We start from the raw sequence: 25665 nt of genomic DNA, 5'->3' as shown, positions 1-25665 counted from the left end.
CACCATACTCAAAGTACACATACACAAAAGTAAATACCATACAAAAAAGTAAACTCTAAATGGATTAAAGAACTAAATGTTAGAAATGAAACCATAAAACTCTAAGAAGAGAACACAGGCAAGAATCTCATGAACATCAATATGAGAAATTTCTTTTTGGATAAGTCTCCACAGGCAAGGGAAACAAAAGCAAAAATAAACAAGTGGGACTTCATCAAACTAAAAAGTTTCTGTACAACAAAGAAAACCCTCAACAAAACAAAAAGGCAACCTACCGTATGGAAGAATATATTTGCAAGTAATATACCTAATGATAAGAGGCTAATATCCAAAATATATAAAGAACTCATACAACTCAACACCAAGAAAAATAATCCAATTAAAAAATGGGCAGAGGACCTGAAGAGGCATTTTTCCAAACAAAACATACAGACAGCCAACATATAAAAAGATGCTCCACATCACTAATCACCAGGGAAATGCAAATCAAAACCACAAAGAGATACCACCTCATACCAGTCAGAATGGCTAGTATCCAAAATATAAGAAATAACAAGTATTGACAAGGATGTAGAGAGAAGGGAACCCTCTTACACTGTTGGTGGGAATGTAAATTGGTCCAGCCACTGTAGAAAACAATATGGAGGTTCCTTAAAAAACTAAAAATAGAAATACCATACAACCCAGAAGTTCCACTTCAGGGAATTTACCCAAAGAAAACAAAATCCTTGACTTGAAAAGATATATGCATCCCTATGTTTATTGCCCCATTATTTATAATAGCCAAGATATGGAAGCAACCAAAGTGCTCATCAATAGATGAATACATAAAGAAGATGTGGCATATATATACAGTGAAATATTACTCAGCCATAAAAGGGTATCTTGCCATTTGGGACAACATGGATGGACCTAGAAGGTATTATGCTAAGTGAAATAAGCCAGGCAGAGAAAGACAAATACCATATGATTTCACTTATATGTGGAATCTAAAAAACAAAACAAACAACAAAAAAGAAATAGACTTTGGTTACCAAAGGGAGAAGGGGTGGGAGAATGGGTGAAATAGGTGAAGGGAATAAAGAGGTACAAATTGCAAATTGTAAAATAAGTTAGCCATAGGAATAGAAATACAAGAAAAAGAATATAACCAATAATATTGTAGTATCTTGGTCTATAACAGGGGGAACTACACTCACTGTGGTAAGTAAGCATCTAGTAATGCAGATAATTATCGAGTCACTATGTTGTAGATCTGAAACCAATATGATTTTGTATCTCAATCGACCCAATAAAAACACAGCTTATGCAAAGTACCATTTTATATGTTTAAATATCAAAGCAAATTTAGTTCTGGAAGGATACCAAACAAATCATTTATATATTTTTTAACTTGAGCATTAGTCTTGCCTGCCTCCAATTCAATCTCCACTATACAGCATGACCGATGTAAATCTGACCCTATTGTTTTTCTTGTTCAAAACCTGTCAATGCAGGACTTGAGGAGCTGAAGACAACGCTGGGTATGCAGTAATCAACTTCCCAAAATTTCACCCCAAACAACTTCACATTACAAAATTTGTACACAAAACCACACCCTCAGCATTACTTTAAGACAAAGAATGCTGAAATTACAAAATAACTGTAAGTAAAATAAGAAAAGTCATTAAATCATGGTGCTATGATCCTATATGCTCCAGCCCCACTGCAGGCAGGCTTTGTGGCCAGTGGGGAAGAAAAAGAAAGAACACTAGAAAAGATACCTTCAGGAAAGATGGAGTGACCAATACAAAGATTAATCAATCCTAAATCTAAAAACACTAAAACATAACCAAAGCCATCTTAGTACAAATTCTGTGTTCAATGTAGGGAAGGGATTCCAATGTGCAATTTAAAGGGTCAGGCACACATAAAAAACCAAGCATGCAATTTAATGGGACTAACTCGTTTTAAGAGGCTAGCATGATTTAAAGGGACAGTCTACCAATCACATGGCTTCTGGTGTAGAAAAAGAACATAACAAAAAGGAAAACTCCTAAGTTAGGTCACAAAGAAAATATCAGTAACATCCATAAAGTGGAGATGTTACAAACAGCACTGATTACAGTGCCATAAAAAGAGTTTACTAACAAAAACAAAATAGAAAAGTCCTCGAAATTAAAATTTTTTAATCTATTAAGCAACTATAGGATGAGAGAGGTAATAAAAATTGAAATTACAGAATTAAAAAAAAATAGTGACAATGAACACACTACATATTAGAATCTATGGGATTTAAAGTAGTGGTTACTTACAAGAAAATTCACTGCTCTAAACACTTTTATGAATAAAAAGGAAGAATAAAAATAAGTGCATGAAATACTCCTCAATATAAAGTATAAAAAGAACAAAGTAAATCAAAAGAAAGGACAATAAAGTTTCTTTATCATTCATCTTTTTTAATAAGGAATAAACTAAAAAACTAACATGTCTCACTCATAAATCAAAACCCTGTTTTAAAAAAACTTTCATAAAATAGGCACTGGCTAACTTGATCAAGAAAAAGGGAGAAAGGGAGCATTTCATAATGCTCATGCTTATGAAAAAAGGAAAGATCAAGGGAGAAATTACCATTGAAACACAAGAAATTTTCAAAAAATCATAAGACAACACTTTGCAGACCTCTGCAGATAAATTTGGAAATCTAGATGAAATGGATAATTTCCTAGGGAAATGCAGATTACTAAAATTGACCCATTAGAGTTAGAAAGCTTAAAGAGACAATTTCCATAGGAGATACAAAGTTATTATGGAATTATCCCACAAAAAAATACTAGACCCAGATAGTTTCACAGAAGAATTCTATCAAACCTTCAAACACCAGTCTCAGTGGTCTATAAATTATTCCAGAGCACTGAAAAGGAAGGAAAGGTTCCTAATTTCTTTCATGCAGTATTAACTCTGATACCTAAACTACGTGAAAAAGGACAAAGAGAAAAACTACAGATCACTATCTCTCACAACTACTGATGTAAAAATTCTTAACAAATTATTAGCAGAGTCCAATACTACTTTAAGAAAGTAATATATCATAACAAAGCAGGATTTATTTCAGGAATGAAAGGTTGGTTTGATATTAGGAAATCCATTATATCATATGTCATATTAATAGCTCTAAGGAAAAAATCTTATATTTCCATGGATCTGAGAAAGTCTGAAAAAATTCAACACCTAATTATGATAAAAACACTGAAGAAAATAAAAATTGAGAAATACTTTTTAATATTTTATATAATATAGCTGACCCTTGAATGCAATGGATTTGAACTGTACAGGTCCACTTCAATGCATATATTTTTCAATAAGTATTTTGGAAGTTGAAGATTTGTGACAATTTTCTTTTCTCAGTGTACTTTATTGCAAGAGTACAGTATATAGTACATATAACATACAAAATAGGTGTTATTCAACTGTGGTTATCAGTAAGATTCCCAGTCAATAGCAGGCTATTAGCAGTTAAATTTTGTGGGAGTAAAAGTTATATACAGATTTTTCTACTGCAGTGCAGTGTGTGCCTCTAATCCTGGCATTATTCAAAGGTCACCTGCATATACCTTAGCCCTAAAGCCAGGACCTTACACAATGACAAACACTAGAAGCATTTCTCCTAAGATCAGGAAAAAGGCAAAGATACCCACAATCTCCAAAGCTGTTCAACATTGTACTCCAGGTATTAGCCAGTGCAATAAGAGATAATAAATTTATTACAAGCATAAGAATGGATAAAAAAGAAATAAAATTATCTCTCCTTACAATAGGACATCTGGAGAACAGTGAATATCAATGATAAAACTAACAATAAGGTGATGCCAGGATGGCGGTGTGAGTAGAGCAGTGGAAATCTCCTCCCAAAAACACATAGAGCTATGAAAATATAACAAAGAAAAATCTTCCTAAAATAGAGACCACAGGGCACAGGACAACATCCAGACCACATCCACACCTGCAAGAACACAGCGCCTTGCGAAGGGGGTAAGATACAAGCCCCGGCCCGGCGGGACCCGAGCGCCCCTCCCCCCGGCTCCCGGCAGGTGGAAAGAAACCGGTGCAGGTTTTTTTTGGCGAGTGCTTTTTGGAAGCCTTAAAGGGACGGGCCCCCGTTGCTAGGGAGGCAGGGTGGCGGACCGGTGAGCAGGTGCCTGGGACCGGCGCCTGAGGACAAAGAATATCCCGCGTTTCTCCCTGCGGGACCGGCGGGCAGGTGCCTGAGACCGGCGCCTGAGGACGGAGGAAATCGCGCGTTTTTCCCCTTTTTTTTCCTCTCTTTTTGGCGAGTGCTTTTTGGAAGCCTTAAAGGGACAGGGACCCCAGTGCTAGGGAGGCAGGGTGGCGGGACTGGTGAGCGGGTGCCTGGGACCGGCGCCTGAGGACAAAGAATATCCCACGTTTTTCCCTGCGGGACCGGGGGGCGGGTGCCTGAGACCGGCACTTGAGGACAGAGGAAATCGCGTGTTTTTCCCCTTTTTTTTTTCTTTTTTGCGAGTGCTTTTTGGAAGCCTAAAAGGGACAGGGACCCCGGTGCTAGGGAGGCAGGGCAGCGGGACTGGTGAGCGGGTGCCTGGGACCGGTGCCTGAGGACAAAGAATATCCCACGTTTTTCCCTGCGGGACCGGGGGTCAGGTGCCTGAGACCGGCACTTGAGGACAGAGGAAATCGCGCGTTTTTCCCCTTTTTTTTTCCTCTTTTTTGCGAGTGCTTTTTGGAAGCCTAAAAGGGACAGGGACCCCGGTGCTAGGGAGGCAGGGCGGTGGGACTGGTGAGCGGGTGCCTGGGACCAGCACCTGAGGACAAAGAATATCGAGCGTTCCTTCGTGCGGGACCGGTGGGTGGGTGCTTTTTGGAAGCCTTGAAAAGACAGGCACCCTGGTGCTAGGGAGACAGGGCAGCAGGACCAGTGAGCGGGTGCCTGGGACCGGCACTGAGGACAAAAAAAAAAAAAAAAAAATCGCATGTTTTTTCCTTTTTTTTTTCCTTTCTGTTCCCTCTCTCATTGTTGCTGTTGTTGTTTTGGTTTGGAGAGTGTTTTTTGGAAGTCTTAAAGGGGCAGGACAGGTCACTTAGACAAGAGGCAGGGAATTTGGGGATCTCTGGGCATTCTAACCCCCTGGGCAGCAGGGAGCACAGAGGCCCCTTATGGGGATAAATAGCCTCCCGGCCGCTCCCCCTCCAACGGGGCTCCACCATTTTGGAGGAACAGCCCCAGCCAGGCCAAGCCCACAGCAACAGCGGAGATAAACCCCAAAGCAACTGGGCAGGAAGCAGAAGCCCTGTCTGCGCACAGCTGCCCATCACAAGCCACTAGAGGTCGCTATTCTCCCAGGAAAAGGCCACAAACCAACAAGAAGGGAAGCTCTTCCAGCGGTCACTTGTACCAGCTCTGCAAACTATCTCTATCACCATGAAAAGGCAAAACTACAGGTAGACAAAGATCACAGAGACAACACCTGAGAGGGAGACAGACCTAACCAGTCCTCCTGAAAAAGAATTCAAAATAAAAATCATGAACATGCTGACAGAGATGCAGAGAAAAATGCAAGAGCAATGGGATGAGATGCAGAGAAAAATGCAACAGCAGTGGGATGAGATGCAGAGAAAAATGCAAGAGCAGTGGGATGAAGTCCGGAAGGAGATCACAGATGTCAGGAAGGAGATCACAGAGTGAAACAATCCCTGAAAGGATTTATAAGCAGAATGGATAAGATGCAAGAGGCCATTGAAGGAATAGAAGCCAGAGAACAGGAATGTATAGAAGCTGACATAGAGAGAGATAAAGGATCTCCAGGATTGAAACAACACTAAGAGAAATATGTGACCAATACAAAAGGAATAATATTCGTATTATACGGATACCAGAAGAGGAAGAAAGAGGAAAAGGGATAGAAAGTCTCTTTGAAGAAATAATTGCTGAAAACTTCCCCAAACTGGGGGAGGAAATAATCGAACAGACCATGGAATTACACAGAGCTCCCAACAGAAAGGATCCAAGGAGGACAACACCAAGACACATAGTAATTAAAATGGCAAGGATCAAGGACAAGGAAAGAGTTTTAAAGGCAGCTAGAGAGAAAAAGGTCACCTATAAAGGAAAACCCATCAGGCTAACATCAGACTTCTCGACAGAAACCCTACAGGCCAGAAGAGAATGGCATGATATACTTAATGCAATGAAACAGAAGGGCCTTGAACCAAGGATACTGTATCCAGCACGATTATCATTTAAATATGATGGCGGGATTAAACAATTCCCAGACAAGCAAAAGCTGAGGGAATTTGCTTCTCACAAACCACCTCTACAGGGCATCCTACAGGGACTGCTCTAGATGGGAGCACCCCTAAAAAGAGCACAGAACAAAACACACAACATATGAAGAATGGAGGAGGAGGAATAAGAAGGGAGAGAACAGAATCTCCAGACAGTGTATATAAGAGCTCAATAAGCAAGCTAAATTAGGCAGTAATATACTAAAGAAGCTAACCTTGAACCTCTGGTAACCACTAATCTAAAGCCTGCAATGGCAATAAGTACATATCTCTCAATAGTCACCCTAAATGTAAATGGACTGAATGCACCAACCAAAAGACACAGAGTAATAGAATGGATAAAAAAGCAAGACCCATCTATATGCTGCTTACAAGAAACTCACCTTAAACCCAAAGACAAGCACAGACTAAAAGTCAAGGGATGGAAAAACATATTTCAGGCAAACAACAGTGAGAAGAAAGCAGGGGTTACAGTACTAATATCAGACAAAATAGACTTCAAAACACAGAAAGTAACAAGAGATAAAGAAGGATACTACATAATGATAAAGGGCTCAGTCCAACAAGAGGATATAACCATTCTAAATATATATGCACCCAATACAGGAGCACAAGCATATGTGAAGCAAATACTAACAGAACTTAAGAGGGAAATAGACTGCAATGCATTCATTTTAGGAGACTTCAACACACCACTCACCCCAAAGGATAGATCCACCGGGCAGAAAATAAGTAAAGACACACAGGCACTGAACAACACACTAGAACAGATGGACCTAATAGACATCTATAGAACTCTACATCCAAAAGCAACAGGATATACATTCTTCTCAAGTGCACATGGAACATTCTCCAGAATCGACCACATACTAGCTCACAAAAAGAGCCTCAGGAAATTCCAAAATATTGAAATTCTACCAACCAATTTTTCAGACCACAAAGGTATGAAAGTAGAAATAAATTCTACAAAGAAAACAAAAAGGCTCACAAACACATGGAGGCTTAACAACATGCTACTAAATAATCAATGGATCAATGAACAAATCAAAATATAGATCAAGGAATATAAAGAAACAAATGACAACAACAACACTAAGCCCCAACTTCTGTGGGATGCAGCGAGAGCAGTCTTAAGAGGAAAGTATATAGCAATCCAGGCACACTTGAAGAAGGAAGAACAATCCCAAATGAATAGTCTAACATCACAATTATTAAAACTGGAAAAAGAAGAACAAATGAGGCCTAAAGTCAGCAGAAGGAGGGACATAATGAAGATCAGAGAAGAAATAAACAAAATTGAGAAGAATAAAACAATAGCAAAAATCAACGAAACCAAGAGCTGGTTCTTTGAGAAAATAAACAAAATAGATAAGCCTCTAGCCCAACTTATTAAGAGAAAAAGAGAGTCAACACAAATCAACATAATCAGAAATGAGAATGGAAAAATCACAACAGACTCCACAGAAATACAAAGAATTCTTAAAGACTACTATGAAAACCTATATGCCAACAAGCTGGAAACCCTAGAAGAAATGGACAACTTCCTAGAAAAATACAACCTCCCAAGACTGACCAAGGAAGAAACACAAAAGTTAAACAAACCAATTACAAGCAAAGAAATTGAAACAGTAATCAAAAAACTACCCAAGAACAAAACCCCGGGGCCGGACGGATTTACCTCGGAATTTTATCAGACACACAGAGAAGACATAATACCCATTCCCCTTAAAGTGTTCCACAAAATAGAAGAAGAGGGAATACTCCCAAACTCATTCTATGAAGTCAACATCACCCTAATACCAAAACCAGGCAAAGACCCCACCAAAAAAGAAAATTACAGACCAATATCCCTGATGAATGTAGATGCAAAAATACTCAATAAAATATTGGCAAACAGAATTCAACAGTATATCAAAAGGATCATACACCATGACCAAGTGGGGTTCATCCCAGGGATGCAAGGATGGTACAACATTCGAAAATCCATCAACATCATCCACCACATCAACAAAAAGAAAGACAAAAACCACATGATCATCTCCATAGATGCTGAAAAAGCATTCGACAAAATTCAACATCCATTCATGATAAAAACTCTCAGCAAAATGGGAATAGAGGGCAAGTACCTCAACATAATAAAGGCCATATATGATAAACCCACAGCCAGCATTATACTGAACAGTGAGAAGCTGAAAGCATTTCCTCTGAGATCGGGAACTAGACAGGGATGCCCACTCTCCCCACTGTTATTTAACATAGTACTGGAGGTCCTAGCCACGGCAATCAGACAAAACAAAGAAATACAAGGAATCCAGATTGGTAAAGAAGAAGTTAAACTGTCACTATTTGCAGATTATATGATACTGTACATAAAAAACCCTAAAGACTCCACTCCAAAACTACTAGAACTGATATCGGAATACAGCAAAGTTGCAGGATACAAAATTAACACACAGAAATCTGTAGCTTTCCTATACACTAACAACGAATCAATAGAAAGAGAAATCAGGAAAACAATTCCATTCACCATTGCATCAAAAAGAATAAAATACCTAGGAATAAACCTAACCAAAGAAGTGAAAGACTTATACTCTGAAAACTACAAGTCACTCTTAAGAGAAATTAAAGGGGACACTAATAAATGGAAACTCATTCCATGCTCATGGCTAGGAAGAATTAATATCGTCAAAATGGCCATCCTGCCCAAAGCAATATACAGATTTGATGCAATCCCTCTCAAATTACCAGCAACATTCTTCAATGAATTGGAACAAATAATTCAAAAATTCATATGGAAACACCAAAGACCCCGAATAGCCAAAGCAATCCTGAAAAAGAAGAATAAAGTAGGGGGGATCTCACTCCCCAACTTCAAGCTCTACTACAAAGCCATAGTAATCAAGACAATTTGGTACTGGCACAAGAACAGAGCCACAGACCAGTGGAACAGATTAGAGACCCCAGAAATTAACCCAAACATAGATGGTCAATTAATATTTGATAAAGGAGCCATGGACATACAATGGCAAAATGACAGTCTCTTCAACAGATGGTGCTGGCAAAACTGGACAGCTACATTCAGGAGAATGAAACTGGACCATTGTCTAACCCCATATACAAAGGTAAACTCAAAATGGATCAAAGACCTGAATGTAAGTCATGAAACCATTAAACTCTTGGAAAAAATCATAGGCAAAAACCTCTTAGACATAAACATGAGTGATCTCTTCTTGAACATATCTCCCCAGGCAAGGATAACAACAGCAAAAATTAGCAAGTGGGACCACATTAAGCTGAAAAACTTCTGTACAGTGAAAGACACCATCAATAGAACAAAAAGGAACCCTACAGTATGGGAGAATATATTTGAAAATGACAGATCCGATAAAGGCTTGACGTCCAGAATATATAAAGAGCTCACTCACATGCCTCAACAAACAAAAAACAAATAACCCAATTAAAAAATGGGCACAGGAACTGAACAGACAGTTCTCCAAAAAAGAAATACAGATGGCCAAGAGACACATGAAAAGATGCTCCACATCGCTAATTATCAGAGAAATGCAAATTAAAACTACAATGAAGTATCACCTCACACCAGTAAGGACAGCTGCCATCCAAAAGACAAACTACAACAAATGTTGGCAAGGCTGTGGAGAAAGGGGAACCCTCCTACACTGCTGGTGGGAATGTAAATTAGTTCAACCATTGTGGAAAGCAGTACGGAGGTGCATCAAAATGCTCAAAACAGACCTACCATTTGACCCAGGAATTCCACTCCTAGGAATTTACCCTAAGAACGCAGCAATCAAGTTTAAGAAAGATAGATGCACTCCTATGTTTATCGCAGCACTATTTACAATAGCCAAGAATTGGAAGCAACCTAAATGTCCATCGGTAGATGAATGGATAAAGAAGATGTGGTACATATACACAATGGAATACTACTCAGCCATAAGAAGTGGAAAAATCCAACCATTTGCAGCAACATGGATGGAGCTGGAGAGTATTATGCTCAGTGAAATAAGCCAAGCGGAGAAAGAGAAATACCAAATGATTTCACTCATCTGAGGAGTATAGGAACAAAGGAAAAACTGAAGGAACAAAACAGCAGTGGAATTACAGAACCCAAAAATGGACTAACAGGTACCAAAGGGAAAGGAACTGGGGAGGATGGGTGGGCAGGGAGGGATAAGGGGGGGGAAGAAGAAGGGGGGTATTAAGATTAGCATGCATGGGGGGGAGGGAGAAAGGGGAGGGTGGGCTGCACAACACAGAGAGGACAAGTAGTGACTCTACAACATTTTGCTAAGCTGATGGACAGTAACCGTAATGTGGTTGTTAGGGGGGACCTGATATAGGGGAGAGCATAGTAAACATAGTATTCTTCATGTAAGTGTAGATTAAAAATTAAAAAAAAAAAAGAAAGAAAGAAAGAAAAGGGGGATTACTCCTTGACAGGATAAAACTATTGGTAAATCAAAGATCAACGCATGCTTTAAATATCCTTAATGTTGATCACTTAAAGGGTGTCAGATGATCAGCTATGGAGGTACTCTTTTCTGATAATATTCCTTTCTCTTAATTAAAAAAAAAAAAAAAAGCAGTTACTGTGTGCTGACCTCCAATGAGTTCTGCACAGTGGTATAGAGGGCATGTCAAAGTGTGGGCAAAGGGTCTGTTTGTTTCTATGCAGAAGATCAAGGCCTAGCTTGGATTCCCAGAAAATGAACTAAGACAGGATATGAGGAGGAGCTTCCGGCATCAGCACTCTCTGGAGGACTTGTGCCGGGGGATGATCATCAAAAAGCCTCCACAGGGATCCGGACGATGCTGCGGTTGTGGCTGCATCCAGCCCACCGTCTCCTGGACTTGCCATAGGAATGAGGAGGGAGATGTCTAGGCTGGCATGTGCATACAGTGAGACAACGAATTTGACCAGATCTGTACTGTTGGAACTCAACCAGGAGTTGGGAGGGGTGCAAGTTGTAGCACTCCAAAATCTCATGACTATAGACTATCTATGGTTAAAAGAACATATGGGATGTGAACAGATCCCAGAAATGGGCTGCTTTAATTTGTCTGATGGTTCAAGTACAGTTGGACAATATCCATCATATCATAGATAAATTTTCACAAATGCCTAGGGTGCCTAAATGGTTTTCTTGGCTTCACTGGAGATGGATGGTAATTATAGATTTGCTTTGTTTATGTCACCATATTCCTATTATGTTAATACGTGTGGGCAAATTAGTAGTTTAAAACCTATACATACTTAAGGTACTATACAAGAAGATATGTCAAAGAAATAATCAATCCTCCCATGTTTCCTTCATATGCTACTCTATAGCTTTTCTTCTTCCTTCCTAATTACAACCCTTAAATAGAATTCATGCCTCATATCGAATTTACCGAGTATCATAATTCCTCCAGGTGGTAAAGATACCTCGAGACAAGTGCTGGGCTTAGAAGCCACAGGGCATAAATCTGCAAAGAAGTAAAAAGCTAACCTTTGCAAACAATATGGCTTCTCTCTCACTTACCAACTTTACATTTCCCTGTATGGCCCCGGAAGATGACTGGTTAGCCAGAGACGGGTAAGATTCCTCAAGGGAGGAACAACCTAAGACAGGCACAGTCGCAGGGGGGCCATCAGGTGAGAATTTAGGGATCAACAGAGGTGAGGCTCAGAACCTCACCCCCCCTGCTTTGAGAGAAATCTTCTGCATCCGTGGATGTCTTGCTGCCCTTGTCTAGCCTGGATTAATACTTAGTCCATAGGCACACACCTGATCATCTGATCATCTACATTTGCCTTCTTACAGCACTAAACTATGTTTTCTACCTTTATCTTGCATCTACCTACCACTTCAGCATTTTATTAAAAATAAAAATAATAATAATAATAGGAGAAATGTGGGATCAACATATAAACCAAGTACAAAAATCAAACGAATATTCATATTTGACCTGATTGTTTATAGGTCATAATGCATGATCAAAACCGAAAGTTTCTGTGATGAATGCCCTTGTACTGTTCACCATGTAAGAATTTATTCACTATGTAAGAATTCGTTCACCATGTAAGAACTTGTTTGTTATGCTTCAGAAGATTGGAGACTGACGAGAATTAGGCTTGAGATGGATTAATGATTGTACATTGAGCGTTGACCCCCCTATACTGAATTTTATTGTTGTTAACAACCATTTGATCAATAAATATGAGAGATGCCCTCTCAAAAAAAAAAAAAACTAACAATAAAAGAGTTCAGGAAAGTAAGAGGATCTAACATTAACATACAAAAACCCACAGGCTAAGTGAAAGATGCCAATCAGGAAAGCTCACATATTGTATGATATCATTTATATGAAATACCCACAATACGCAAATAAATGGAGACAGAAAACAGTCTGGTGCTGGCTTAAAGCTAGAGTTAGGGGTAGGACAGGGCAGTAAGGGAAGAATAGTGAGCACTGGCAAGTAGAGAGTTTCGCTATGGAGTAATAAAAATGTTCCAAAATTTATTGTGAAGATTGCAGAAGTCTGTAGAAACACTGAACTGTGCACTTGAAAGAGGTGATTTACACAGAGTATGATTATATCCCAATAAAGCTAAAAAAGACAGCAAAACTTTCTTGAATATAAACATGAGCAACTTTTTCATGAACATATCTCCTTGGGCAAGGGAAACAAAATGGGACTACGTCAAGCTAAAAAGCTTCGGTGCAGCAAAGGACACCATCAATAGAAAAGTCATCCTACAGTATGGGAGAATATATTCATAAAAGACATATCTGATAAGGGGTTAACATCCGAAATATATAAAGAGCTAATAACCCTAATAAAATATGGGCAGAGCATCTGAACAAACACTTCTCTAAAGAAGAAATCCAGATGGCCAACAGGGACATGAAAAGATGCTCCACATCGCTAATCATCAGGGAAATGCAAATTAAAACCACAATGAGATACCACCTCACACCAGTTAGGATGGCCAACATCCAAAAGCAACAACAAATGCTGGTGAGGATGCGGAGAAAGGGGAACCCTCCTACACTGTTGGTGGGGGTGTAAATTAATTCAACCATTGTGGAAAGCAATATGGAGGTTCCTCAAAAGCTAAACATAGAAATACCATGACCCAGGAATTTCACTCCTAGGAATTTATCTGAAGAAACAAGATCCCAGATTCAAAAAGACATATGCACCCCCATGTTTACTGCAGCACTATTTACAATAGCCAAGATATGGAAGCAACCTAAGTGTCCATCACTAGATGAATGGATAAAGAAAATGTGATACATATATACAATGGAATATTATTCAGCCATAAGAAAAAAAATCCTACCATTTGCAACAACATGGATGGAGCTAGAGGGTCTTATGCTCAGTGAAATAAACCAGGCAGAGAAAGACAAGTACCAGATGATTTCACTCATTTGTGGAGTATAACAACAAAGCAAAAACTGAAAGAAGAAAAAAGCAGCAGAGTCACAGAACCCAAGAATGAACTAGCGGTTACCAAATGGAAAGGGACTGGGGAGGGTGGGTGGGGAGGGATAAGGGGATTAAGGGGCATTGTGATTAGCACTCATAAAGTAGGGGGGGCACAAGGAAGGCAGTATAGCACAGAGAAGACAAGTAGTGACTCTATAGCATCTTAATACCCTGATGGACAGTGACTGTAATGGGGTATGTGGTGGGGACTTGATAATAGGGGGAATCTAATAACCACAATGTTGTTAATGTGAAACCCGAGCATAAGATTGTATATCAATGATACCTTAATAAAAAATAAAATAAAAAACAGCACGCACAGAGGGGTGGGACCTCAAAAGAGAGAACTTTCTGAGGTGAAGGAAATGCTCTGTATCTTCACTGTGGTGGTGTGTCACTAGGGTGTATAACTTTGTCCAAATGTATGTAAAATCAACTCTAAATAAAGTTGGTCTTTTTGGAGACCAAGAGGCTTCATATACACACAAAATAAAGATCTAGAGGACAGTATGGAAAATCCCATTGACAACATCAGAGAAGATCAAATACTTACAAATTTAACAAGATAATACACAAAACCTATAGGAAGAAACATTTCAATACAAAATATTCCTGAAACATACAAAAGTAAATTGAACAAATGGAAAAACACACGCTGTTGTTAGGGGGTAAGTGACTAAACATTTAAAGACGTCAGTTCGCCTTAAGTTAATTTATAAATTCGGTGAATGTCAGTAGGAACACCACCAAGCATGCCAAGGTCCCATCATTCCGCGGGACCTAAGTGGCTCCACGCAGTAACACTCCTCGCATTCTCTGGCTTATCTTACATGGCACTTCGGCGTCCTTTCTGGGGCACACCCGTCCCTGCACCACCACCACCACCACCCCCACCACCACCCCCACCCCCCCGCACAGGCTGCTAGAGGCCCGAGCCGCTGTAGCCGGCCCGAGGGGCCCGCGGGCCCTGGGGCGGCGGCGGCGGCGGCCTGCCGGCCCCGGCGGAACCAAGGCCTGGCGGCTGCTGAGCAAAACCGCGAGGTCGCGAGACCGCGAGCCCGGAGCCGCCGCCCCCGCGGCGGGCGAGCCGCCAGGAAGCTGACAGGGAGGCAACCGACCGGCCAAGGTGAGGCGCCCGAGGGCGGCCGCCAAGGAGCGGAGGAAGGCGGAGTGCTAACCCAGCGGCCCACGCCAGGCGGCGAGCCTCGGGTCCCGCCCTCTCCCGCCCGCCGTCGCCCCCTTCGCGCCACCTGCACGCGCCGCCCGTCTGGGCCCGCTCCGCGCGTTCGACGGCCGCGCCTGTGAGGAGGCCGCGGGGGCCGTGGGTGGCGAGCCGAGGGACGGCTCCCCGCCGCCCCGGGGCTCCGCAGCCGCCTCCCGCCGCGGCTCCTCCTGGCAGCAGCCGGCTGCGAACCCAGGGCTCCCACGGCCCTGGGCCCGGCCGCCCAGCCGCCAGACGCGGCCACACTGGTGCGAGCCGAATTGGGTCACGTAGACGAAGCGCGCCAGGTCTCGCTCCGGCCCTCGACCTGCCGCTGCCATCGCAGCCTTTGTGGTACAGCCCTCCTGAGCACGACCAGCCGCTGCGCGGGACGGATGACGGGCAACTGCGACGGGTCGGGGAGAACTGAGGGCCGGACCACCGTGCATGCGTGGGGGTGGCGGGCGGGACCACTGTGCACTGTGGGGGTGAGGCCCCAGCCGTGGGGTGGGGCAGGACCACGAGTGGGGCGTGGGCAGGAGGGGTGGGGAAGGAATGAGGGAAGAAGTAGGGGGCTGAGGGAGGCTACAAGCCGGATCACTGTGGGCAGGGGGCGGAGGGGAGTCTAGGGCAGTGAGGCGGGAGCAGGAAGGTGTCGGGTTCGCAAAATGGTGGACCACTTGTCTGGAAAGTGGTATTAGAGTTTGGGAACCAGATAACTTTGGGGTGAGGAGCAGATCATGAGGGGCAGAGCTCTCTGAGGAAATGATCTGAACTCAGAAGAGGGTGGAGGAAAGTGACCAGGTCACTGAGGCACCCCTACCCATGGTTGGGTGTGGGGAAGATCTCAGAGTGAGAAGCCAACCCTGGACTTGACCAATCTGGGCTATCAGCCTGATGAACCTGGGGTCCTGGGGAGTAGGAGGTGGCAGCCCTTTTGCTACCATAGGGTTCTGGTAAGACCTCGGCTTGGTATATGTTGGTGCTGGGCCATGGGCTTAAAGACTCCCTGTGCAGGAAGAACATGGGCCTGAGGCCAGCTTCTTACTCAGACATATCTGAGGCCCATACTGGTTCAGCAGGTGACCAACTGGGTTATATGGGCCAGCCATTTTCCTTCTCTGAGCTTCCTGTTTCCTCAGATGTAAACTCAGGATAATTGAGTTGTGTAGATAAATCAAAATGAGGACATTAATTAAGCATATGGCACATGGTAAGAGTTAGACTTTATTTTACGTTTATTGAGTACACACTCTGTTAAGTGCACATAGTAATATCTCTACTTGTATACTTTAGAAATAGCTTTCCCATTGACCATCTCTTTAAATCCATCAGCATTTCACAGTAGAGGACCTGGGGCTCCAAAATGTGGGGTGACTTCCCCAAACTAATAGACAGTAATGGAGATACACTTTATTAAAATAAAAATTTTTTAATTGAATTATAAATATGTGCAGAATAGTGCACCAAATTATCAGTATAAAGAAGGATGAATTTTCACACAGTGAATATACCCATGTAATAACGGACTCAGCTTAAGAAATGGTGGTGCATTACAGAAACACCTCATGTCTTTGCCTAGCCCCAATCCCTTTCCTTTCTTTCATGATTTTGAACAGCTTCAATTAGATTTGCCCATTGCATTTGAGTTTTTTCTCTCAAGTTAAGTCTGTTACAAATTATTGCATGATTTTGTACATCATCTGACTATACCACCATGTATTCATCTGTTCTACTGTTGATAGACATTTGGTTGTTTCCAATTTGGGGCCATTATTAATAGTGCTGCTGGGGACATTCTTGTATATATCTTTTGTTAAAAATATGTTATAAGGTATATATGTTAGTATGTGTCTTGCCAGTGGGTTTCAGCCCTGGACAAGTTCATTACGGATTCAATGTGACCAAAGAAATGACAGTAGAACATTCTTGGGGTGAAAGGGTTATACCCAACTTTATTTCCATGTGGCAGGTCAATCACTAAAATCCTGTTCAGTCAGAGTGAGTCTGCACGAAGCAGGCTGGTCTCTGCCTCTGTGCCTCTCTGCCTGCACAGCTGTCCTCTTGGCTTCTCTACCCACACAGCCATCCTCTGGCCGAGAGAGAGAGAGAGAGAGAGAGAGAGAGAGAGAGAGAGAGAGAGAGAGAGGATAGGCTGGAAACCAGGGAAGAGTTGATGCTATGAATTACTCCTTAGAGCATAGCTCATCAAGTGTCTCAATTTAAAGTCTAGGCCATTTAATAGGGCCTTCCTCAGCTAGCCCGAACTCTAGTTGTTACCCCTTAAGCCCCATGAGACTTTTTAAAATTATACTCAACTTCTCAACCTCTAGGCTGCCACTCATAGACTAGCCAGTGTCTGGTAGAGGAAAGCTTTGCTGAATTTTGAGCCATCTTGGCTCTTTTCTTGTCCCCGGAATCTTGGCTTCTCAAGTCTTACAACCCCAGTCACTCTTCAATTCTTTTGAACAGAGATTTTTTTTCTCCAGTGTTTGATTTTTTTTCTTGGCAGGAGAGACCATTGATCCAACACAAACTAGTTTCTCTGGTGTGGGGAAGTTGGGGCTCCTATGGCCAGGATCCTCACTGAACTTAAACCACCTGATGATGTAACTGGCCTGTGGCTGGGCTGCCACTTCCATGCCTTTAGGCAATAAGCTATTATTGTGCTATATAGAGAGCTCGGCCCGGCGGAGGCAGAGATGCTAGTGCTCGACCTCCCACAGGGAGAACAAGCCGGATAATAAACCCTTTCACCCCAAACGACGTTTTGCTGCCAATTTCTTTGGTTACACTGAATCCATAGCGAACTTGTCCAGGGCTGAAACCCACTGGCAAGACAATTGGCAAAAGTCAGCAGGGTTCACTGTTGACCAAGGAAAAAGACAGGGTGCCCTTATGGGAGGGGTGCTTCAGTGGGCTGCCCCTGTGAATGGGGAGACAGTGGATTGTCCCCCAGTGGGTATGTGGTCTGAGGTGGGTTGCCTCTTAGAGGACTGGGCGCCACCCCAGGACTGGAGGCAAGTGGAGGTGACACCTGAGGCTGTAGAGGTGGCTCTTGGTATAGTAAGCGGATCCTTTGAGAAACAGAGTGCCCGTGAGGCAGCGGGGACTGTGGGTTGGCTGCTTCTCACAGTATTAAAAGTGTCTACAGAGGAGACCCAAGAAATGGTGGCCCAAGAATGTGAGCTGCAAACCTCTGTGGATTCCCTGAGGAGGGAAATGGCATTGATGGAAGAGAAAGGTGCCATCAGCCCCAGAAATGGAGGAGCTGGAAAAGGATGAAGGGGTGGTGTGGAGGCACTGGCGCCTCCTGTATTGAAAGCACACCCAGTGGTTGTAAAGAAAATTAAGACCCAGCAGCTCAAAGTTCCCCAAGGAGAGGAGCAGCCCCCTCCCCAGGTCATGGGGCACTCTATGCTCCACCCCTATACTCAGGCTGAGCTGGTGGATTTGGGCTCTGAGTTTAGGCAGAAGCCCTTGGAGTAAATATCAGCTTGGCTCCTGCGTCTGTGGGACTTAGGGGTGGATGGAATTGTTCTGTTGGGATCAGAGTGATGCCCCATTCAACAAGGCCCGAGACAAGCCTTGCAAGGGCTCTACACCTACACCTGGGGTGACAAAATTCCTGCCCCACACTTATATGGGCAAGGACATCAAGTGAGTTCTCAAAGGATGGGAAAGCTGTCTTCCCTGACAGTGCAGCCTGCCTTGAGGCAGCGATTACAAAATGTACATCAGACCCCAGGGAGTCACTCCCTCCTTGATTGGCTTATAGCTGCACTTCATGCTGTGTGGCCCAATCTGGTGATGTGCCGTCCTCTCCTGTTAGATGGCAGAGGTATGCTGAGCTCCAACAGGCGCTATGAGAGCCAGGCATAAGAAATGCCATCTATAGTCCAGAGAATTATGACCCAGATGAAGAGATTTTCACTACTAGGATGCGAAATATTGTGCTTCAAACGGCTCCGACATCCCTCTTTGGGTCTCTAGTGGCCATTCTTTCCCCTCACTTAGGGCAGCCCATAAGCAAGGTGACATGTACAGTAGCAGACTTAGGAGAGGCAGAAGCAAGGAGAATCTGGAAAGAAAAAAGACCTGTTACTCACAAGAAGAATTTACAGGGCCCCATGAAGATTACAAGGACCCAGATGTGGGTTGATTTAATACAGGCAGGAGCACATGGGAGGAAATTAGATGGGAAGTCTAATAGGATCTTACTGGAGCTATGGCAACAGCTGAAACCAGAGCAGCAGTTCCAGCCATTAAGACCAAAGAGGGAGAGATCAGAGACAGAGCCACAAGTCCAGCCTGTGTGTCTGCAAGACTTCCTGCTGGAGAGTGAGCCAGCCTCACTTGAGCCCACACAGGAAGGTGATTGGGGAACACGGTTTGACTGACGGGAAGGTCAAAGTATCTGCCCTGAGGGACTGGGGGGGACCGGAGGACACATGTTGAAATAGCTATCCATTGGTCCCCAGTGAACATACAACCTGTCCTGGCTCTGGTGGACACAGGGACTGAATGTTTACTGATTCATGGTAACCCTGAGCAGTTCCCCAGGACCCCCACTACCATAGATGGATACAGGGGGAAAGCTATCAGAGTGAAAAAAGCCCAAATCCCTTTGGGAATAGGGCATCTACCCCCAAAGGAGGATACTGTGTATATATCTCCTATCCCTGAGTATATTTTGAGGATTGATATCCTGTGGGGTCTATGGCTGCAGACCACTGCATGTGAGTTCAGACCGAGAGTACGTGTGGTGAAGGCAGTTATGAGAGGACATGCTAGGCACCCACCCATAGCTTTGCCTGTGCCCCAGCAGGTGACTAATACCAAACAATACAAACTGCCTGGAGGGCATAAAGAGACTGGAGAAACTCTCCAGTAGCTGGAAAAGGTGGATATTATAAAGCCTACCCATGGTCCTTTCAGTTCCCCAGTGTGGCCAGTGAGAAAGCCAGATGGCTCCTGACGTATGACTGTGAATTACAGAGAACTGAATAGAGTCATACCCCCTATGCATGCTGCTGCCCCCTCTATTGCAGGCCTGATGGATACCCTCAGTCATGAACCAGGAACATACCAAAATGTGGTGGATCTTGCTAATGCCTTCTTTTCCACTCACATTGAGCAGGGAAGTCAGGAACAGTTTGCCTTCACATGGGGAGGACAGCAATGGACTTTCACTGTCCTTCCACAGGGATACCTCCACAGCCCCACCATCTGTCATGGACTTGTAGCCCAGGACTTGGCTACATGGGAGAACCGCCAATGGTGCAGCTGTACCATTATATTGATGATGTCATGCTCACGTCCGATTCTCATTCAGATCTAGAAGGTGCAGCACCTAGACTGCTGCAACATCTACAGGAGAAAGGATGGGCTGTGAACAGTACCAAGGTTCAGGGACCTGGTTTGTCTGTCAGATTCTTGGGGGTCATCTGGTTGGGTAAGACCAAAGTTATACCAGAAACAGTTATAAAGTCCAGGCCTTTCCTACCCCTACAACTGTAGCATTGCTACAGGAGTTTCTGGGTCTTCTAGGCTACTGGAGAGTGTTTATCCCGCACTTGGCACAAATTCTGAAGCCCTTATACCAGTTGGTACAAAGGGCATCAGGTGGGACTGGGATGAAACATGTGCATCTGCCTTTACTACAGCAAAGCGGGCAGTCAAGGCCATGCAGGCCTTGAGTGTGACAGACCCATCAAGGCCCTGTGAGCTGCATGTTCATGTGACTGAAGACGGTTATGGCTGGGGTCTCTGGCAGCGGCTTGGATGAACTCGCCAACCTGTTGGATTCTGGTCACAACGCTGGAAAAAGGGCAGAGGTATGATACACTTTGATAGAAAAACAACTGGCTGCCTTGTATCACACCTTGCTGGCTACAGAACCCATCACTGGAATGGCCCCGATAAAGGTAATAACCACCTATCCCATCTTGGGGTGGGTACGAGACTGGATCCAAAAGCCAAGGAGTGGTGTGGCACAAATGCCCACACTAGCCAATTGGGGTACTTACTACAGCAGCATAGTGCCCTCTCTAGTAGCCCCTTGAGTGAAGAACTCCAGTGTTTGTTGGGGCCAGTGACATATACTAGTGAAAAGCAAGAATAACTTGCTTTTGAACCATTAGTAGCAGAGAGTTCCTATCGGGAGGGAAGAGCCCCATACCCAAAGATGTATGGTACACAGATGGCTCCAACTGTGGGCAGCCCCCAAAATGGAGGGCCATTGCTTTCCACCCTAAGACTGAGACAATATGGATGGAAGATGGAGAGGGGAAGAGCAGCCAATGGGCAGAGTTGCGGGCTGTGTTGCTTGTGATCAGCCAGGAGCCCTCCCCTATAGTTGTTTGCACTGATAGCTGGGCTGTCCATCAGGGCTTGACCCTGTGGCTACCAACCTGGTACCATGCCAACTGGCTGGTTGGTCACTGACTCCTTTGGGGGCAAGAATTGTACAAGACTTATGGGCCTGTGATCAGACTAAAATAATTACAGTATACCATGTGACAGGTCATTTGCCACTGGCACCCCCAGGAAATGATGAAGCAGATAAATTGGCCCAGATATGTTGGTTAGAAGGAAAGCCTGCCTCTGATGTAGCCCAATGGCTATATCAGCATTTGTAGTGTTTGTTGCATGCAGGGCAAAAGACAATGTGAGCTATAGCCCATCGGTGGGGCTTGCCTTTGACCTTTGAGGAAGTTAGTAGAGCCTGGCAGGAGTGTGTCATGTGCTCCAAAAGGGACTAACACTGAGTTCCACAGCAACATGGGACAATAGCTAAGGGGCCGCCTATACATCAGGTGACAGATAGACTACATTGGGCCTCTACCTGTGTCAGAAGGATATCGGTATGCTATGAGCTGTGTGGACACAGCTACTAGACTTCTGGTTGCTTTTCCTACCCATTGTACAGACCAGTGGGCAATCAAAAGAGGCCTGGAGGGTCTCTGCTGCCTATGGCCGACCACAGGTAATTGAGAGTGATCAGGGCACTCATTTTACTGGACATACACTGCAGGAATCGGTATGACAGCTGGGAATCAAATGGAAGTTTCATGTGCCATACAATCCTACTGCAGCAGGCATGATAGAGAGGCACAATGGCTTGTTAAAATCCGGACTAAAGTCAGATACCAATAGTCTGCAGGAATGGTCAGTCTGCTTATGGACTGTGCTACGGCATTTAAACGAAAGACCCAGAAAGGGAGCCCTGAGCCCTGTAGACATGTTAACACATACGGCTGCCTCCCCTATTCAACTGCAAGTACAAACCAAGGAAGAATCCCTGAAGCGAGGTTCGGCCACCAGAATAACATCTTGCTGCCAGCACCAACTGCACTGAACCCCGGAGACTCCATTGAGTGGACGTGGGCTTTGACCTTTCGACACATGGACCAACGATGGCTGTCTCTCCTGGCACCTTGAGAACAAGGCCTGGAAGCTGGCCTCCTGTGTATTCCTGGAATAACAGCAGAGTGGCTGCCAGAGGTCACAGTAGTATATCCTGAATGGCCAGAAGGTAGGAGCATCTTACCAGGGAGTTTTGTTTTATCATTATGGCCAGTGCATGCACCTCCAGTAGCACTATATATAGACCCTTCAGTAACCCCCACAGGGAAAGGAGTAAAAGTATGGTATACTAGACCTGGAAGGGACCCCCTTCCTGCTACAATCCTATCACAGGACCACTCTCTTGCATGCATCCTACCTGATGGACAAGATTTGCCTATGTTGGTGTCATTAAAACATGTGTCTTATCACCTAAAGTCTTTGTGGATTGGGAACTTCCTCTGGTTTGAGGATTATTATAATTTTTGTTATTAGGAACCTCCTCTGGCTTGAGGATTATTATAATTTTTGTTATTAGGACCTTCCTCTGGCTTGAGGATTATTATAATTTTTGTTACCTGTATCAAAATCTTGCTGTATCTTAATTTTTATTATCTCTAAGTTGTTATCCTCTGTTGCTATTGTGGAATCTGGTTACAGTGCTCAGCTTTCTTGCACAGGGACCATTGCTGAAGATTGAAAGTGTGTAGATTGTAAGGCGAGAATCCTGAGGGGTGTAGTGTGGGGAGGTTGGGGTTCCTATGGCCAGGATCCTCACTGAACTTAAACCAGCTGATGGTGTAACTGACCTGTTGCTAGTCTCCTGCTTCCACACCTTGAGGCAGTAGGCTATTATTGCGCTATATAGAGAGCTCTGCCCAGTGCTCTGGGCGGAGGCAGAGACGCTAGTGCTTGACTTACCACCGGGGGAACAAGCCAGGTAATAAACCCTTTCATCCCAAAGAACGTTTTGCAGTCAATTTCTTTGGGCACACTGAATCCATAGCGAGGTTGCCCGGGGCTGAAACCCATTGGCAAGACATCTGGCCAGGTCAGAGATGGGAAAAATGTAGGGAACTGACAATACAGACAATGTGGGTTGTAGCCCATCAGTGGGGCTTGGGCCTCCTGGGCCTTGTTGGCCCACCCACGTGGAACAGACTCAGAGTTCACTCACTGTCCCAGCACCGGGGGCCTTCCCAGTGCTCCAGTGGCATGGGTGGCTGCTGACAAGGGGACCAGCAGTGACGGGAAAGCCTGGTAGGTGAAAGAGTTCACATAGCCAGAACCTTCTCAGGGTTCAGATCTTAGCCCAAAGGCCCCTTCTGAGAGCAGCCACCCTGGAACCCTCTCTCCAAAGCAGCCTCTGTCCCCAGTCCTTCCCCCTCACATTGTCTTCAGCAAGATCTGAAATTATCTTTGTTATTTAGTGGTTACTTGTTTATTGAGTATCACCCCCACAGCCCCCGTAATTGTTACATGAAAGTAAAGACCTTGACCCTTTTGTCCCCGCAGTATGTTCCCAGTGCCTGACACCCACAGGCATGCCACACCCATCTACCATATTCATAAAGAAATAACTAAACAAATGATCAGACATATTACAAAAGGCTAAGAGTAGAAGGAATAAAGGGAAAAAGTTGCATGAGAATCATATCTTCCACACAAGACCTTTGCAAAGAGCACATTTCCTCCTTTCCTGACTTCTGACTTCCAGCCCACCCCTCCCTACATGCAGCCTTTTACTCATAGCTCCCAGACCTCACCTTCTCCCTCAGAAAACTCCACCATTCCCGGGAGAGGCTCAAAACTTGGTCCCTTCTTGTGTCTCCAAAACACAAGCAATGTCTTTGGTGTCTGCCAGGCAGGCAGTGGCCTTCTCCACTCTGTCCTCACAGCTGGAGGGGTTGGTGGCTGGACTTGAAGCCTAAGAATGCAGGTGAATGTGAGTGCTCCAGTTCCAGGTGGGTCTATCAGAACAGCCGTTTCTCCCTATGAAGTCACTTAGTGAGGACAGACATTCATTTTCCATGCCTGCATACAGGTCAAACTCCTACGGAGAAAGAGCTATTTATTTCTCCTCTTAGCATGTTGGGGCCCAACCTTTAAGAGCAATTGTCTCCTGTCCTCCCTCCCACTGTTGGTGCCATTTCAAAAGAAACCACCCCTGAATAACTATGCCACCTGTGGAGAAGTGTGTTTTCAATGAGTGGTACCAGCTTCCCCATGTTAGCTCCCACCAGATTCCTTTGACCCTAGTCTTTTGATAAAGGGGAGAGAACTTGCTGGTTCATCCCATCACTTACGTAGCCAACATTTCCTTCTCCCTGCAGCAGTAATCATCCCTCTGTACCAGCGTGTGTCACTCCACTGTTCCACTGAGGTGATGAGGAGAATGTTCCACTGTGACCCTAGCTCTCCCATACTTAAAAACCTTTTATGCCTCCCCATTGTTCTAAGAACAAGCTGCAATCCTCTTCACTGGCCCTATAGGGCCCTCAGGTATCTGGCCCTACCTGCCTCTTCGGCCTCATTTCAGCACTGCCGTGGCCTCCAGCACTACCCAACCACTTTCTGTTCTTCACAGGTGTTGTGGCTGATTTCATCTATGCCACTGCCAACAGCAGTCTATCTGCCCAAACCCTCTTCTCCTTGCGTCAGTTGACTGACTCCTTCTGTCCTTTCAGAACTCAGCTTATAAGGTCTCTTCCTCACAAAGCATCTCCCTCCCAGGTAGGTTAGTTGCTCCTTATGTGCTCCGATGGCACTGAGTTCCATCCCTGAATAAACTTACTACGAATTAGAACCACCGTTTACAGGTCCAAACCCCCAGCTAGACTGGTGGCAGAGCCATGTCTATTTTACTCTTCATTTGTGTGTTTACTTGCTCGTGCCCAGTCTCCCTTAGCAGACTATGAACTTGATGAGATCAGGGGCAATGTTTCTGTTCACCATCATAGCCCCAGTGAGCCACAGCACTCCTGGCACATAGTAGGTCCCAAGGTGCCCACAGCCCACTTTCTTCCATACCACCAACTAACTTTTAATGAATATTTCTATGAGCCAGATCTGTGGTAAGCATTTATAGAGTATATAATTTAATTCTCACAATCACCCTATGAGATAGGGACTGTTATTCTATGATGTTGGGACTGTTATCAGCCCCATTTTGCAGATAAGAAAGTAGAGGCACCAGGGAGGGTTAGCACCTCAGCCAAAGTTACAGCGGGAAAGCCCTAAAGAAGGGATTCAAACCCAGGCCATGTGCCTCCTGCATTCATGCCTTTAACTCCTCCTCAAGACTGTCCCTGTTGCAACC

At 44.2% G+C, this 25665-nt stretch overlaps 1 protein-coding gene across 1 annotated transcript in view; it reads right to left on the bottom strand.

Annotated features, from left to right (window-relative positions):
• The window catches only part of C1H5orf47 (chromosome 1 C5orf47 homolog), a 48558-nt gene extending 33202 nt beyond the window's left edge, over positions 1-15356 (bottom strand). Inside the window, exon 1 of the mRNA XM_036995121.2 lies at positions 15049-15356. Within this exon, the coding sequence (XP_036851016.2) occupies positions 15049-15340 (292 nt within the window). The 5' untranslated portion in view covers positions 15341-15356. The remainder of the gene's footprint in view (positions 1-15048) is intronic.
• Between the last annotated feature and the right edge of the window lie 10309 nt (positions 15357-25665).

Source organism: Manis javanica, chromosome 1, assembly GCF_040802235.1.
Source record: "Manis javanica isolate MJ-LG chromosome 1, MJ_LKY, whole genome shotgun sequence".
Lineage (NCBI taxonomy): Eukaryota > Metazoa > Chordata > Mammalia > Pholidota > Manidae > Manis > Manis javanica.
The sequence above is the reverse complement of the archived record's forward strand: the minus strand, read 5'-3'. Positions and strand labels throughout refer to the sequence as shown.